Source organism: Carya illinoinensis, chromosome 1, assembly GCF_018687715.1.
Source record: "Carya illinoinensis cultivar Pawnee chromosome 1, C.illinoinensisPawnee_v1, whole genome shotgun sequence".
Lineage (NCBI taxonomy): Eukaryota > Viridiplantae > Streptophyta > Magnoliopsida > Fagales > Juglandaceae > Carya > Carya illinoinensis.
The window spans coordinates 50,838,598-50,851,903 of record NC_056752.1 but is presented as its reverse complement, the minus strand read 5'-3'; the positions used below and the strand labels follow the sequence as shown (position 1 = coordinate 50,851,903).

The 13,306-nt window shown below is 32.4% G+C and overlaps 1 protein-coding gene and 1 non-coding gene across 2 annotated transcripts; one reads left to right on the top strand and one right to left on the bottom strand.

Moving 5' to 3' along the window:
* Nucleotides 1-2,164: 2,164 nt before the first annotated feature.
* TRNAK-CUU lies at nt 2,165-2,237 on the top strand. Its single transcript has one exon. It is a non-coding gene; the product is annotated as a tRNA-Lys (tRNA).
* Nucleotides 2,238-12,212: 9,975 nt separating this feature from the next.
* Nucleotides 12,213-12,791, bottom strand: LOC122300895. Its single transcript, XM_043111860.1, has one exon. It carries the CDS (start codon nt 12,789-12,791, stop codon nt 12,213-12,215), a length of 579 nt encoding a protein of 192 aa, XP_042967794.1.
* Between the last annotated feature and the right edge of the window lie 515 nt (nt 12,792-13,306).

The following is a 13,306-nucleotide window of genomic DNA, read 5'->3' as shown; positions in this document are numbered from 1 at the left end:
TGATTATTCTCTTAAACTGATACTTTCAATTTTAATCAAGTATCAATTAATTAGAAAAAAATGTAACAAGTTTAAACTTTTGACAAAATTATCAAACTACCAAGTCATGCATAAAAAGATAACTGAGTTAATATGTGCTGTAATATTATTAGTTTGAAAAACAATAACTGAAAAGATAAATATACACACAATTAATCTATTTTTCTTTTAATTGTTTGGCTTTTAAAAGCTGGATTTTCTTTTTCCTAGGTAATATATACAAACCACTCATGTATATTAATATTACTAAATTAGTATTATTAATGTATTTATATATTTATCAAAAATAATATGTTAAAAATTCATTAGGCTATAAAATGTAATTAATATATATTTTACATTACTAATATATAATCAAACAAATTACAAATATTTATATTTAAGATTAAAGTTTCGTGTTATAAATTATAATATAAAATTATTTTTTTAATAATATATAATATTAACAATTTCATATATAATTATATATATAATATTTTATTAATTATATATATTTTAAAACTAGTAGGGTCTTGAAAAACACATAACCATAACCGAACTGGTTCCAACCATTTTTATAACATAAAAACCAGTTTTAGGTTGATCTGAGCTAATTTTTCGGTTTAAACTTTCATCCCTATTTAACCATTTATAGTTATAAATATCTCGGATTCATTTTACATTTTATTTATTTATTTATTTGTTATCTATCGTAGATTTTATTATCTGTTGATTTAAAAGTTTTATTTTATCTCGTAAATCTCCGTATGTTTTATACAGAAGAATGTTGAAGAAATATCTTTCTCTCCATGTCAGGATGACAAGATGGCAATAGGGATGCCAACCTTAGAGCTTGTTCGGGGTTGAATTTAAAAATTTTAAAAATACTTTTAACCGTTTAAAAGTTATTATAAAAAATAATAATATGTTTGGTAAATTTATAATAAGTGCTTTAATCATCTAAAAGAATTGAAAGTTTACTTTTTTTAAAAAGCACCAAATTAAAATTGTTATCAAAAAACTCCTGCAGATAACTCTATATTTTTTAAAAAATTAATGTAATTAATTTTTAAAGTATTTTAGATATATGTTTATCAAGCAGTAAAAAGTTTTTGAAATATAGAGCTTATTAATTAAGTTATAAATTATAAGTTCTAAAATTATAAATTATATTTCTCACCATAATCCCTAACATGCATTTAGATATTGTTTGGCTATCAAGATTTCTCATCTCAAACACAAAAATTTCATCTCATTATTACAATTTTTTCAAATCTCCATACAAAATATAATAAATAATTTAACTTTTTCTTATTTTTTTTAAATTTTAAGATAATAATAATATTAAAATATAATATTTTAATATTTAATCTTAAAATTCAAAATTTTCATCTAAAACATTTCAGTAATCAAACAAAACCTTAGTCTTGGCCTGATATTTGGGAGGCCTTGGGGCTGGCTTTAAGACCCGTTGCCAAGGGGTTCAATTCGTTAAGATGATGACGGGCAACCGGGCCGGGTGCATGGTGATGCCCCCCCCCCCCCCAAAAAAACACAAACAAAAAGGCCCAAATTGTTTACTTCATTGGGCCTCCATACTTATATGCATATTTGTTACCTCCCAAGCAAAAAGGCGAAAGTAAGCTCCTATTCGAAAAAGAAAATATGCTAAAAAATGCGAGTAAAAAGAAATTATGGCAAGTCTCGCCGTCAATAGCAAGTAATGATTTGCTAGAGAGAGAACTACTCAGTTCTTGAACACCAAAAATAAAAATAAAAACTGAGTTTTTGTATACCATTAAATGAGCAAGAATATAAAAACTGAGTTTTTGTATACCATTAAATGAGCAAGAATATAAGAGATGAATCGATTTTATGAGATGAATTAGACTCATAATTTTTTCATAATTCATGAATCATATATAATCGGCTAAGATGGTTTTGATGATGAAAAAGTGAAGAACACAAGTGATGGAGAATTCAATGCAGAATACGAGCCAAATACAAGTCTTAGTTATCATAAATTGATGAGAAAAAATAATAATCCCAAATGATAAAATTATAATAAAGTATTATTCTTAGGGCCAAAAAAAAAAAAAAAACTTGTAAAAGTTATTATGAAATGTATAAATACATACTAGTATAAGCCCGTCTAGCTCAGTCGGTAGAGCGCAAGGCTCTTAACCTTGTGGTCGTGGGTTCGAGCCCCACGGTGGGCGTCAATAACTTACCTTTCTACTTTTAGCCCAAATCCCAGTTCCCCATTCATCAAACACTAAATTAATGACAAAACCTTCATACATTTGGGCTAAGCTAATATTGGGCCAAACTCTTTACCTTGTCAAGCCCGATTATTGGGTGTGAAACTGTAAAGGCATCCTCCTCCAATAAACAACTCAAACAATGGATGAGAATTGAGAGGGTAAAATGTGTAAGAAAAATATAGTTGTAAGCAAACAATGAATGAGAATTGAGAGGGTAAAATGTGTAAGAAAAATATAGTTGTAAGTATAAATTGTGTATTAATTTATGTATTAATATGATGTGATTAGTTAAAAAGTAGGTTTTATTGAAAATAGTGTTAAATTAAATTTTAAGTATAAATGAATCAGTATTAGTATACAGATTAGTACGCGATCGTATTTGTATATAGCAAAATTTAAATGTGAATGTTGGATTTATTTGATCGTTTTAAGTGGGACTACATGATTGGAAGATCCAGACACGTGTTTCCCACCTATCAAAAGACCTTAATCCGTTGCTCAAGGCAAAAACCTTTTCAGTATTACAAGAAATAATATAAAAGCATGAAACAGTGCTCCAAAATCCAAACCGGATAGACTATAATTTTATATTTATTTATTTGCCTGTCATTGATATGGTCGTGTCCTTTCATCGATCCTTAATTAGAAGTAATTAGAAGCCCTTTGATAATGTTAATCCTTTGAAAAAAGCGAAAAGTAAGATATAATTATAAGATGTTTAAAGACTGATCATCTTTAGATGCAAGTGATTCCTTTTTATCTAGTTTTGTGCTTAAGGTAAGCAAATACAATGGGCCACAAATCTACAACTGCCCCAGCAGAATATGAAGTTGTAACTGTAAAAAAAAGCAACAAAGGTACGTAGGCACCTTTAATAAATAACTACGGTTTGTTTGGTTTTTAATTTATCCGAACCTATGTTATATTATTCATCAATTTGCGTTGGCCTCATGATCTATCTGGCCAAGGAGATAAGTACGGCCCCACTAAATTCTGATCTTTTTTTCTTCTATGGTTTTTCAATCGTGTCATTAATGTTGACACGATTTAAGGCTTTACGTACGTACCATAGATTGAAATCATTAGCTTGTCTTCGTGCATGGCCTCAAACAATGAGTTTCGCCTTAAGAAAAATTTGTAGCTCGTCGTTACAAAGTAATTCCCTAGCTAGCTAGAGGGCTGATCATACGTACGTCGAGGTCGCCCCAAAAACCCAAAACAAAACCCAGTGATGTCGATCGATCGGTATATATATATATATATATATATATATATGTGAAATTTTACAAATATAGGAAAATATATAATTATTGATTGAATAATGCAGTACTTGTTTCAGAACATGGAGCCATATGGCTTTTAGTTTTAAGTACTAGTCCTTCATGAGCATAATGTTTCCCACTTGCTAACATTCCTTAATCAAGGGAAAAATCATGTCTTATCATTTATATATATGAATAGATTAAAAGCAGCAATATCCAATATTATTGCTAGCTCCAAATTCAGAACTGGATAAGAATTAAGTAGCTTTGGTCCACATGAAATCCATGTCTGTTACATGTTGTTAATTCAAGAAAGCTCTATATATCATGCCGGCAAAAAGTAAAATTTAATAATAATTTTAAAGTTAAGAAGAAAAAGCTGGTTATAAAGCAAAACACTCAACCTAAGTTGGGCCAAATTTCCATTGTGGAAGCAATCGATTATTCTCTCTACAGCTTGTGGACATGCTGCCCCCATGATTTAGCATTATTGTTAGCTAGTGGGTGCACAAGCATGAAAAAATTAATATTGAAGACTAATAAATATTAATGAAGGTGATATATCCTTTCAATTAAGTACTATCAAGAGAAAGGAATTCAAAATGTTTTGGGTAATTTACCAGTGGAGAAATTATATTAGTTTGGAGAGTGAGATGAGATTATGGTTTTAAATGAACAAAAAATGTACATTAATATAGGTGATCGGGTCGTCTTATATAATTTGTTCATACTACTCCATATATTAATGGTGAATAATGATAAGTGGATGATCTAGCATGACCTGCAGCTGGTTGGAATAAATCGTGCCCGAGGTTCTGGGTGGGTTCATACATGTTAGTTAAAGTCCGAAATTTCCACCTCTGCACCCAACAGCTAGCAGTAGTAATACTCCTTGGTGGCCAAAAGAGTACCATATGTTTTGGCTTTAGATGTGTAAGAATACCATTTTTTTAAGTGCACAAAAAGCATCCATGCATGAGCTTCAAAGCAGCATCTTTTAACAAGCATTATATATACAATTGTTGAAACAAAAAAGAGAAAGCCGCATGTATGACTTTTCTAGTGCTTTTTGGGCAACTTTTCCTGTTGTTGCCAAGTCGTAGTTTAGTTTTTTAGAGGAATACGTACAAGAGAAAAGGTGGTGCTTCACGGGATCAAAATGAGTGGGTTGATTACCCAAAAGAAATAGCTAGCTAGGGTACTGGTATATATATATGAGTTGTGGATCGGAAATAATATTTCCAATGATATTAATATTGAAAAAATATAGTTGCAAGTACAATTGTGCACTAATCTGTGTATCAATGTGATGTGATTGGTCAAAAAGTAGATTTGATTGAAAACAGTGTTAATTTAAATTTTAAGTGTGAATAAATCAGTATTAATATATAGATTAGTGCGCGACTGTATTTGTATGTAGCAAAACTCATTAATATTGGAGAGTTACCAGGTCGTGTGCAAAGAAATTATTAGCACTCCGACCTATGAATCCTGTGACCAAACCAAGATCGAAGTGCTGCTCTTTGACTAGATTTGTTGTACATCATGTAGCTAGAGATTGATGAGATTTTCCAATATATGATAAGGTTATCATGATGATTATCCAAGTTGGGAATTTCAATTTCATGAGATATATATATAGCAAGGCCGAGTACTTAATTTTGCCTAAGGTTCGCCAATATTAATATGAGGGCCGTCTTATGGCAGGCAGCTTGCTTTTGATCAGGGTCGTGTATTATAATGACAGCCTACAGCGAACATTTGAAAAATTGTTCTTAGGCATGATTTATATCGGCCGAATTTAAGTTGTTCCATCGGAGGAGATCGATCGAGTGGTTTCGGCTCTCTCTCGTTGTGAGTGGGCAGTAGATCATCCACATCACGAGTTTTCTTCTCTTGATTATATAATTATCTAGTTTTCTCGTTGCCAATAATTAGTTGGCAGCAAACTTTCGACAGGACTAGTATTAGTACTACGTCTTGCCCTTTTCTTTCCTTTTTGATCTTTTTCTCCCCGCCCTTTGAGAGCATGCACGTAGCGGGATATTATAAATCTAGTGTTTTTTTTTTTTCCCCACTTTTTTTAATAGTGTTCCCGTGAGGTAATTGATGTCTTTTCAGTACTTATAAGTTACGATCGATTGGCATTAATAATTAATCGACTCCTGAAGATATATTGGTCGTTGTTGTTTTTGATTGATTGATTGAATTCAATAAATTATATATACGTGCATGACATGACAAATGTCACACATAAAAATACAATTATTTTGTGGCATGTGGTCAACATGATTAATTCCTTCTAGAATATTATTCATCATGTATCCTATGGCCAAAAGATTTTGAAAAAGTATACTTGTTATTGGCATCTCTCAGACGCAGAGAGAGAGAAAGAGAGAGATTAATACTTAGTGGAGAAGTGAATTGAATTATTGAGCACAAGCATCTTTTCTTGCATTTCACCAACTCCTTCTTTATTGGGTCGTTTTCAAGACTTGCTTTTTGTAAGATATAAAATCAAACAAAATCGCGCGTCTTATTTAACTGGAACGAGCCTTTAAAGCTTTTAAGTTGCCACATAAAAAGGTGTTGGTTCATTTTATTTATGAATGCAATTAATCAATTCATTCATATAATAGTGCACTCCTGAAATTTGAGTACTACGTACACCATATATATTCTAACCCTATTATAGAATTTATTACCATATATGTTGTTAAAATTTATATTTATCTATCACTGATATTTAATTATATAAGAAAAATTTTACTTATCAACATTGACCGACACCACACACATATTTTTATTTTTTATTTTTGTTTTTAATAGGTGTGTGGTGTAAGGCTGTTAAAGACAATAACTCATTATATAACATATTATAATAGGACGAGATTGAACAAATTATACGCTTGTATTCCAGCACTAACTAATAATTAGCCCTGTATACCATGTATAATTACAAACGATAATTTTGTTTTTCCAAACATGAATCGAATATTCCTTATATAGATCTTGAATTTTCATGATGAGCCGCATCTTAGAAGTTTCACGGTACACGGAAGTACCATGCATGTAACATTAAATACTTAATCATTACGTTTTAGAATGGTCCAACTATTCTAAAATATTATATTATTCCTGTGCAATATATTCCAACGTACATCATATAATATTGGAGCTTGTAGAGACTAGAGTAGTAGCATGTACATGTAAATCTTATGTTAGCTTAATATAATATATATATATATATATATATGACAGTCGTAATGAACATGATTAATGAAAGTCGTATGGGTAGGTCTTGAGTACTGTATACGGTTTGTAAAGTTTTTCTACCCCTTTTTATTTTTTATTTTCCAAAAAAGAGGCTTTTCAACCCGATTTTAGCGCTCGCTCTCGAAACCTAGTTCCATGCGTGTGTTCCCTCGTGCCGGGTCATGAAAAGATCTACTAGATGCATCGAGTTGATCTCTTAATTACCCCAGAAATTAAAGAAAATTAAAAGCTACGGTATATACGTAGAAAAAGATCAGTACGTACTGCAAGCCGATATCATATATATATCGTTTTGTTATAATCTACATGCATGCAGCATGTATATATATTTGATCATCATGATGTTATATATAATCTAGCTACATACATATACGTATGTCATCATGTATACATGTATGTCATCATGTCATTATGTGTTAATTCATACATATACGTAGATCTATGCGTATATATATAATATGTATCATGTTAATTAAACTAATAAAATTTTGGTGGCAGGTGGAAAGCACGATCTCACGTGCGCAATTGTGCGTGCAGGCATGTATTAGCATTATTTGGGGAAAAAGCTAGGAAAGCTTGCTTTGAAATATTTTTTAGGAGCTCTTTATGATAGTGGGGGACTGAAGGAAGCTTTGGCATAATGAAAGAAGCTCAACTTTTCTGATAAAAATCCTCCTTCCACAACTTCAAATAATCAGTAGGTAGCTTGCCTAATTCATGGTTAATTTTTTTGTTGAAGATAACGAAAACGCCAAAAATATATGTATTTCAAAGAAAAATATCCGTATGTAATATCCGTATGTAGGAACTCGTATCCTTTTGATCCATAATATTCTACGAGAGCTTTGTAGTTAGCGGGAAACCAGATCAGTTGAGAGGAAACAAATCAGAATTAAGAAATTAAACTGATATATTGAACAAGAGTAATGTTAGATACAGTTTTAGAGTGTGCGAGTTTCGCATAATTTTTTTTTAAAAAAAATAAGGTTCATCATTTTTCATGTACCTATGTATAAATTTCAGATTTATCTATTTTTTTTTAAAATGAGTGCGTGACATTTCAAGACTGTAAATATTATTTTTTTTAATAATAATTATAAATTAATAATAACGCCCTTAATTTCTGGCATGTACAAGCAATAATATTAACCCAAAAGAATGTTCTAAAAAGTATATAGCAAATAAGTAATATTAAGCTAATTAACCACAAGCCAGTATCTTTATTTGATGGTAATCTGTAACCAAATCTTCTAAATTGACACCCCATAAGATAAAAACAAAAACGAAATATGAAAACCAAAAATCAATGGAGATCAAAGGTACGTACATTTGAGAGGGCGCTTGAGATTGCTCCACGTACGTAGACCTAGAGAGCTAGAGAGATTGCGGACACGATTAATTAATTAGTATTTATATATATACTATGTCGATGGGCCTCACTACAAGAACAAAATTTGCGGACATGAATTGTATGGGTCCACCACACAGAATTATTGTTCTGAATATTGCATTACGACAAATTCATTGCACGATAAAAAATCTTTCACGTTAAAAAAATAAAATTATATTCATTGTCTGTTGGCGCCAGATCCATATATATTAGGAGGACTAGCACTGTTTTCACCGACTTTCTGCTGCCATGATTAAATCGACATAAAAGTCGTAGGTCTGAAATATCAATCAAATTATAAGAAACAAATATATATATATATATATATATATATATATATATATATATTTATATGCATGTACGTACTTTGGAAGATATAAAATGAAAGAAAAAAGTAACAGGATCGAAGTGCAATTATTGAATCGTAATCTTCGACTAAATTCCGAAGATCCAGGGTCTTTGAGCTTGAACAGCTTGCTGAATATTCAATACGAGAGATGGGATTTCAATAATAGGTTCGATCATTTCTCTCGATATTTTATTTTTATTTGTTATTTTTTTTTACTTATTAATTAAGTAAATATTTTTTTATTAATATTGTGAATTTTATTTTATTTTTAAAAATACATAAAAACAAAATTTAAACTCGTCGGGACCCAAATTTGGGTCCCAAGTCGGTGGCTGTACATTAGCCACTCAATAATATTCATACATTATCTGAAGATTAAAAGCTGTCACCTTAATTTGGGGCCATATATATATATATATATATACCCAGCATAATTGCGCGTGCACACATACACACATACATACATATATATATATATGTGTGACCTTAATTCTTTTGCTTAATCGTTAATTTGTAATATATATTGGTGTTTTTCTTTCGGTCTTTATACAACTTGTGTGATAACGTATTAAACAAGTATAATTTAGAATGATGGTGATGATCGGGAGAGTCAAATATCGATCTGTCGATCGATCGGTGATTATCGCCATAACATATATAATTGGAACTAATTAATAATATTTCAATTAAGTGAGATATACTATATATACTTGTGTAATGCTGGCTAATATATACAACATGCACGTCTACATCCGAGCGATCCCACATGTATCATTACGAAAAAAGATCATGATCACATGCATGAAGCTAGGTAGAGCTAGCAGTCATGTTAGCATCTGTTCACTTGTTTGTTTGCTTGTTGTACTAATTAATTAATTGGGCACATTTTTCAGAAAAGACCAATTTATATATGTAAATATATATGATACTCTTTTCATTATTCTATATACGTACGTACTAAGGTATATAATCCTGGCTGAACCACATATATATTGCAAAATTAAGAGGGGTTTTTAGTTTTGGGGGACGGGGACCGTCTGAAAAAGTTTATAAACCCTCCAAAAATCACGTCATGGTCACGAAGATTTATGTCTGTCGTTGGAAATGCAAAATTTGAAAAAATAGGGCATTTTAGTACTACTGATCATCTTGTATATGTTCACGCAAGCTGTGGCCGAGGATTTGCAGCCAAAAATAATTATAAAATTAAGTAAGCTAGTATAAGATCGTGGTCTACCGTACCCTCATATACCTTGCGATTCTTATTTATTTATTTATTTATTTTTTCTAGGGTTTTATAATGAGGTACCTACTGCATGGAGGCTGCGAGCCAACGATATATATATATTATTTAATAAAAATGGTAACTAGCTGATTAATTATAATTTATAATCGCGATCAAGCTCAATTAGTGATCATGATAATTATCAAGCTTTGTTCGAGATTAATTATACGTGATCACATCAAAGGAAGTTAAATGTGAGTTCCAAAGGCGACATCTGTCCCGCAATTTCCCTCAATTTCACACTTTCACCTAACACTTCACCTAAACTTTTTGGCTTTATGAACATCTTTGTGTGTTGCCAGTTGCCACCTTTCATTCTATATGAAAAAGTTAAAACGACTTGCCCCGCTCCACCATCTATAATGTATCTATCAAAAACAGATATTTTCCCTCAATTATAAATAAATAAATAATTTATATATATATATATATATATATTCATTAATTCAGCTCGATCGATCGATTTGTATATAATTATATTATATTATAGCCTTTCCCATCAACATATTGGACTTTACTACTAATTAAAGATACCTTGTCGATCGAGAACTAATTAAGAAAATTAGAATTTTAATTCTCGCCAATTAATGCAGTAATTAATTAAGCTAGCTGTATGTGTTTCTAGCGACCCTTTCAACTAAAAAATAAATTAATTAATTAACAATATCACGTTTAATTAGTACAAGTACCATGCATGCAAATTATATATATTTTGGCGTCTAATTTCATGTATTGTACGTTGTATATAATCATTAATTTCTAAAATATATTTAGGAAAACTATAATATATATTTTGATATATCCAGTAATACTCTAAATTAAAGCTAACATTAAATTTAAGGTCACCGAATCCACATTGCTTAATTTTTGCTCAAGGGGCCACCAAACAAAAAATAAGATTAACTTGGATTACGCGGATCTCGTTAATACGTTAATTAATGATCACTACGTCTGCCTTTTACAATATGTGTATTTAGGTATACCCTTCGATCAATTATATATATAAACCTAAACAGTACTAAAGGGGTTTCAATTCGTATAAAACTTGGAAACCAAAAGTTAAAGGAAAAATGAAATTGAGGAGACAAAGGAAAAGGAAAAGAACAGGGAAAAAAGGTGATTAATTTGGGAAGGGGAGGGCCAGCAATGGCGTTCGCTTTAACAAAGTGGAATTGTATCGAGAGGATGGTGTACTGATTAGGCTGTAAAAAGCAATTACATAGTACTTTACATGAAATGTGGATTATTATTTGATACTTCTACAGTACTGTACAACAATAGTACTTTAACCAAAAAATGCTTCTTTGAATTGGAACGTGCAATATGGCTAGCTGGCCGGCAATTACTAGATTCAGAATCAATGGAAATGATCATATATATAGATCCAAAGGCAAGGCTAAAAAGAAAAAGGATATCCCCTCCTAGCTAAAAAACAAAGGCAAAAATATTCAATATATACCACTGTACGTCTCAAAATTGAAATTGCTCTGACCAAATTAAGGAAGAAATTTAAATACTTGTGCCTGTTAAAATGGTAACATTAATTAATGTGCTTGAGTAAGCAGGTAGTATTTTCTTTAAAAAAAATTTTTTTTTTTGAAACTTGTGTAACAGATTAATTTAATCTTTTGTATATTAGAGATGTATACATCGATTCTGTTATATTTAGAGATATATACATCGATCGAAGGGCGCATGAATGGAGTATTAGATCTAAAACTTCACAAAAAGATTGCTTAGAAGTCAAAACTGAGGATAAGGAAAAAAGGCCACTAAAAGAAAGGGCAAAAGAAGAAAAAAATGGAAGACATGCAGCGACATGATGAGTACTCCCGTCCGCAATGAAGAAAGAGAATAGAATCTAGAAAATCAAACATATATATATATATATATTAGAGTAGTGATTGTGGTACTGTACTATGAATTGATAAACCATACGTTGAAATATCATTAATTTAGCAGTACTCCAAGATCACTTCATTTGTGTAGCTAATAATAGTTATCTTTATTGTATTATTTTCATGAACAGAAATTACAAATCCTCAACAGAAACGGAAAAGAAGGAAATTAATTATGCTTTGGAAACACCCTGAAGTATGCACATCTCTCCCTCCTTACATTACAGTCTGAACACTTCCTTCTCCTACGTACACATATGCTTACAGTTTTTTTTTTTGTCGTTTTTTTCCGATGAACATGGGGAGAGGAAAACTGAAACTTCTGACAATAATTTTATTGTGATCCGAACAAAGACATGGAGGTCGTCTCGTCCCTAATGGACGTAACATCGATATATAACAAAGCTGATCTCTCGCCTGAAATTTATAACAAAGCCCGACTCCTCTTTACTCCGCCCGGCCGCCATTAATCACTTCTGCTGCCTCAACTGCTTGTAAAACCTCTCTATGAACTCCTCGGCAGCCTTGTCTACGTGGGGGTCCTCGTCGGCTTCCCTCAACGGGAAAGGCGAGTCCGTTATCCTCAGCTGCCTCACCATGGGGCTCCGTCCGAAGCCAGGGAGTGCCGGCGATGCCTCCACCGCCGCTTCGTTGTTCAACATCTCCATCAGCACCGCCTTAACAGCATTCATAGTAGCTAAGTCGTCGTCTAGGGTCGCCGGCGCGTGGGCGCACGCGAAGAAGTGGCTTTGGTGATGGTTGTTGTGGCTGTGGTGGCGGCGCTTATTGCTGAGGTGGAAGGTGTAGTGGGGGGTGTTGCTGCAGCTGAACTCGTACTCGCGCGGGGCGGAGGACGCGGCGTGGTGGTGGTGGTTGTGGTTGAACATGAGGTTGGTGATAGCTTTTCCGGCGATCTTGCCACGCTTCATCATCATGTTGAGGTCGAGCATTAGCTTTCTCTTGGATATGCCTTTTCGCAACATGAAGAAAGCTACACGTACCATGCTCCATATTCTCTTCGCTATCACTGGTGGCACGTTAGGTTCCATCTCTTCGATTATATTGTTTTCAGAGTGAGGTTCCCTTTTTTTTCTTTTTAATATGAGAGAGAGAGAGAGAGAGAGAGAGAGAGAGAGAGAGAGAGAGAGAGAGAGAGATGGGTATGAGAGGCGAATTGGGCAATGGAGTAGGTACTGGTATATAAAGCGAACTATGGAGGTGTGAGGAGGGGGGGGTCCAGACACCAGCATTTTAACTTTGCACTTAAAATGACCAAAAGATACACGGAATTTGATTACTTTTATGGTGTTTTATTATTTTTGGTGAATTCATACATGCTTTAGTGGAGTGGCGATGGGTGAGAAAGTTCGCGGCACGGTGCGTGTTTGGTGGCGGAGCTTTGAAACTTCTCGTTCGGGTTTGGATTCAGTTTCAAAACTCCTTCGAACTAAAATCTGTTTGGTGGGGGGATTTATTTATTTATTTTAAAATTTCAATTAGTTGATACAGTATAATGGTCGATACATGACAAGATTTTGTACAAAGTCTCGTGCATTAAAATGCA

Excerpts from the sequence above, each read along its gene's own strand:
- LOC122300895 (XM_043111860.1), bottom strand. The coding sequence starts at position 12,791 with ATGGAACCTAACGTGCCACCAGTGATAGCGAAGAGAATATGGAGCATG.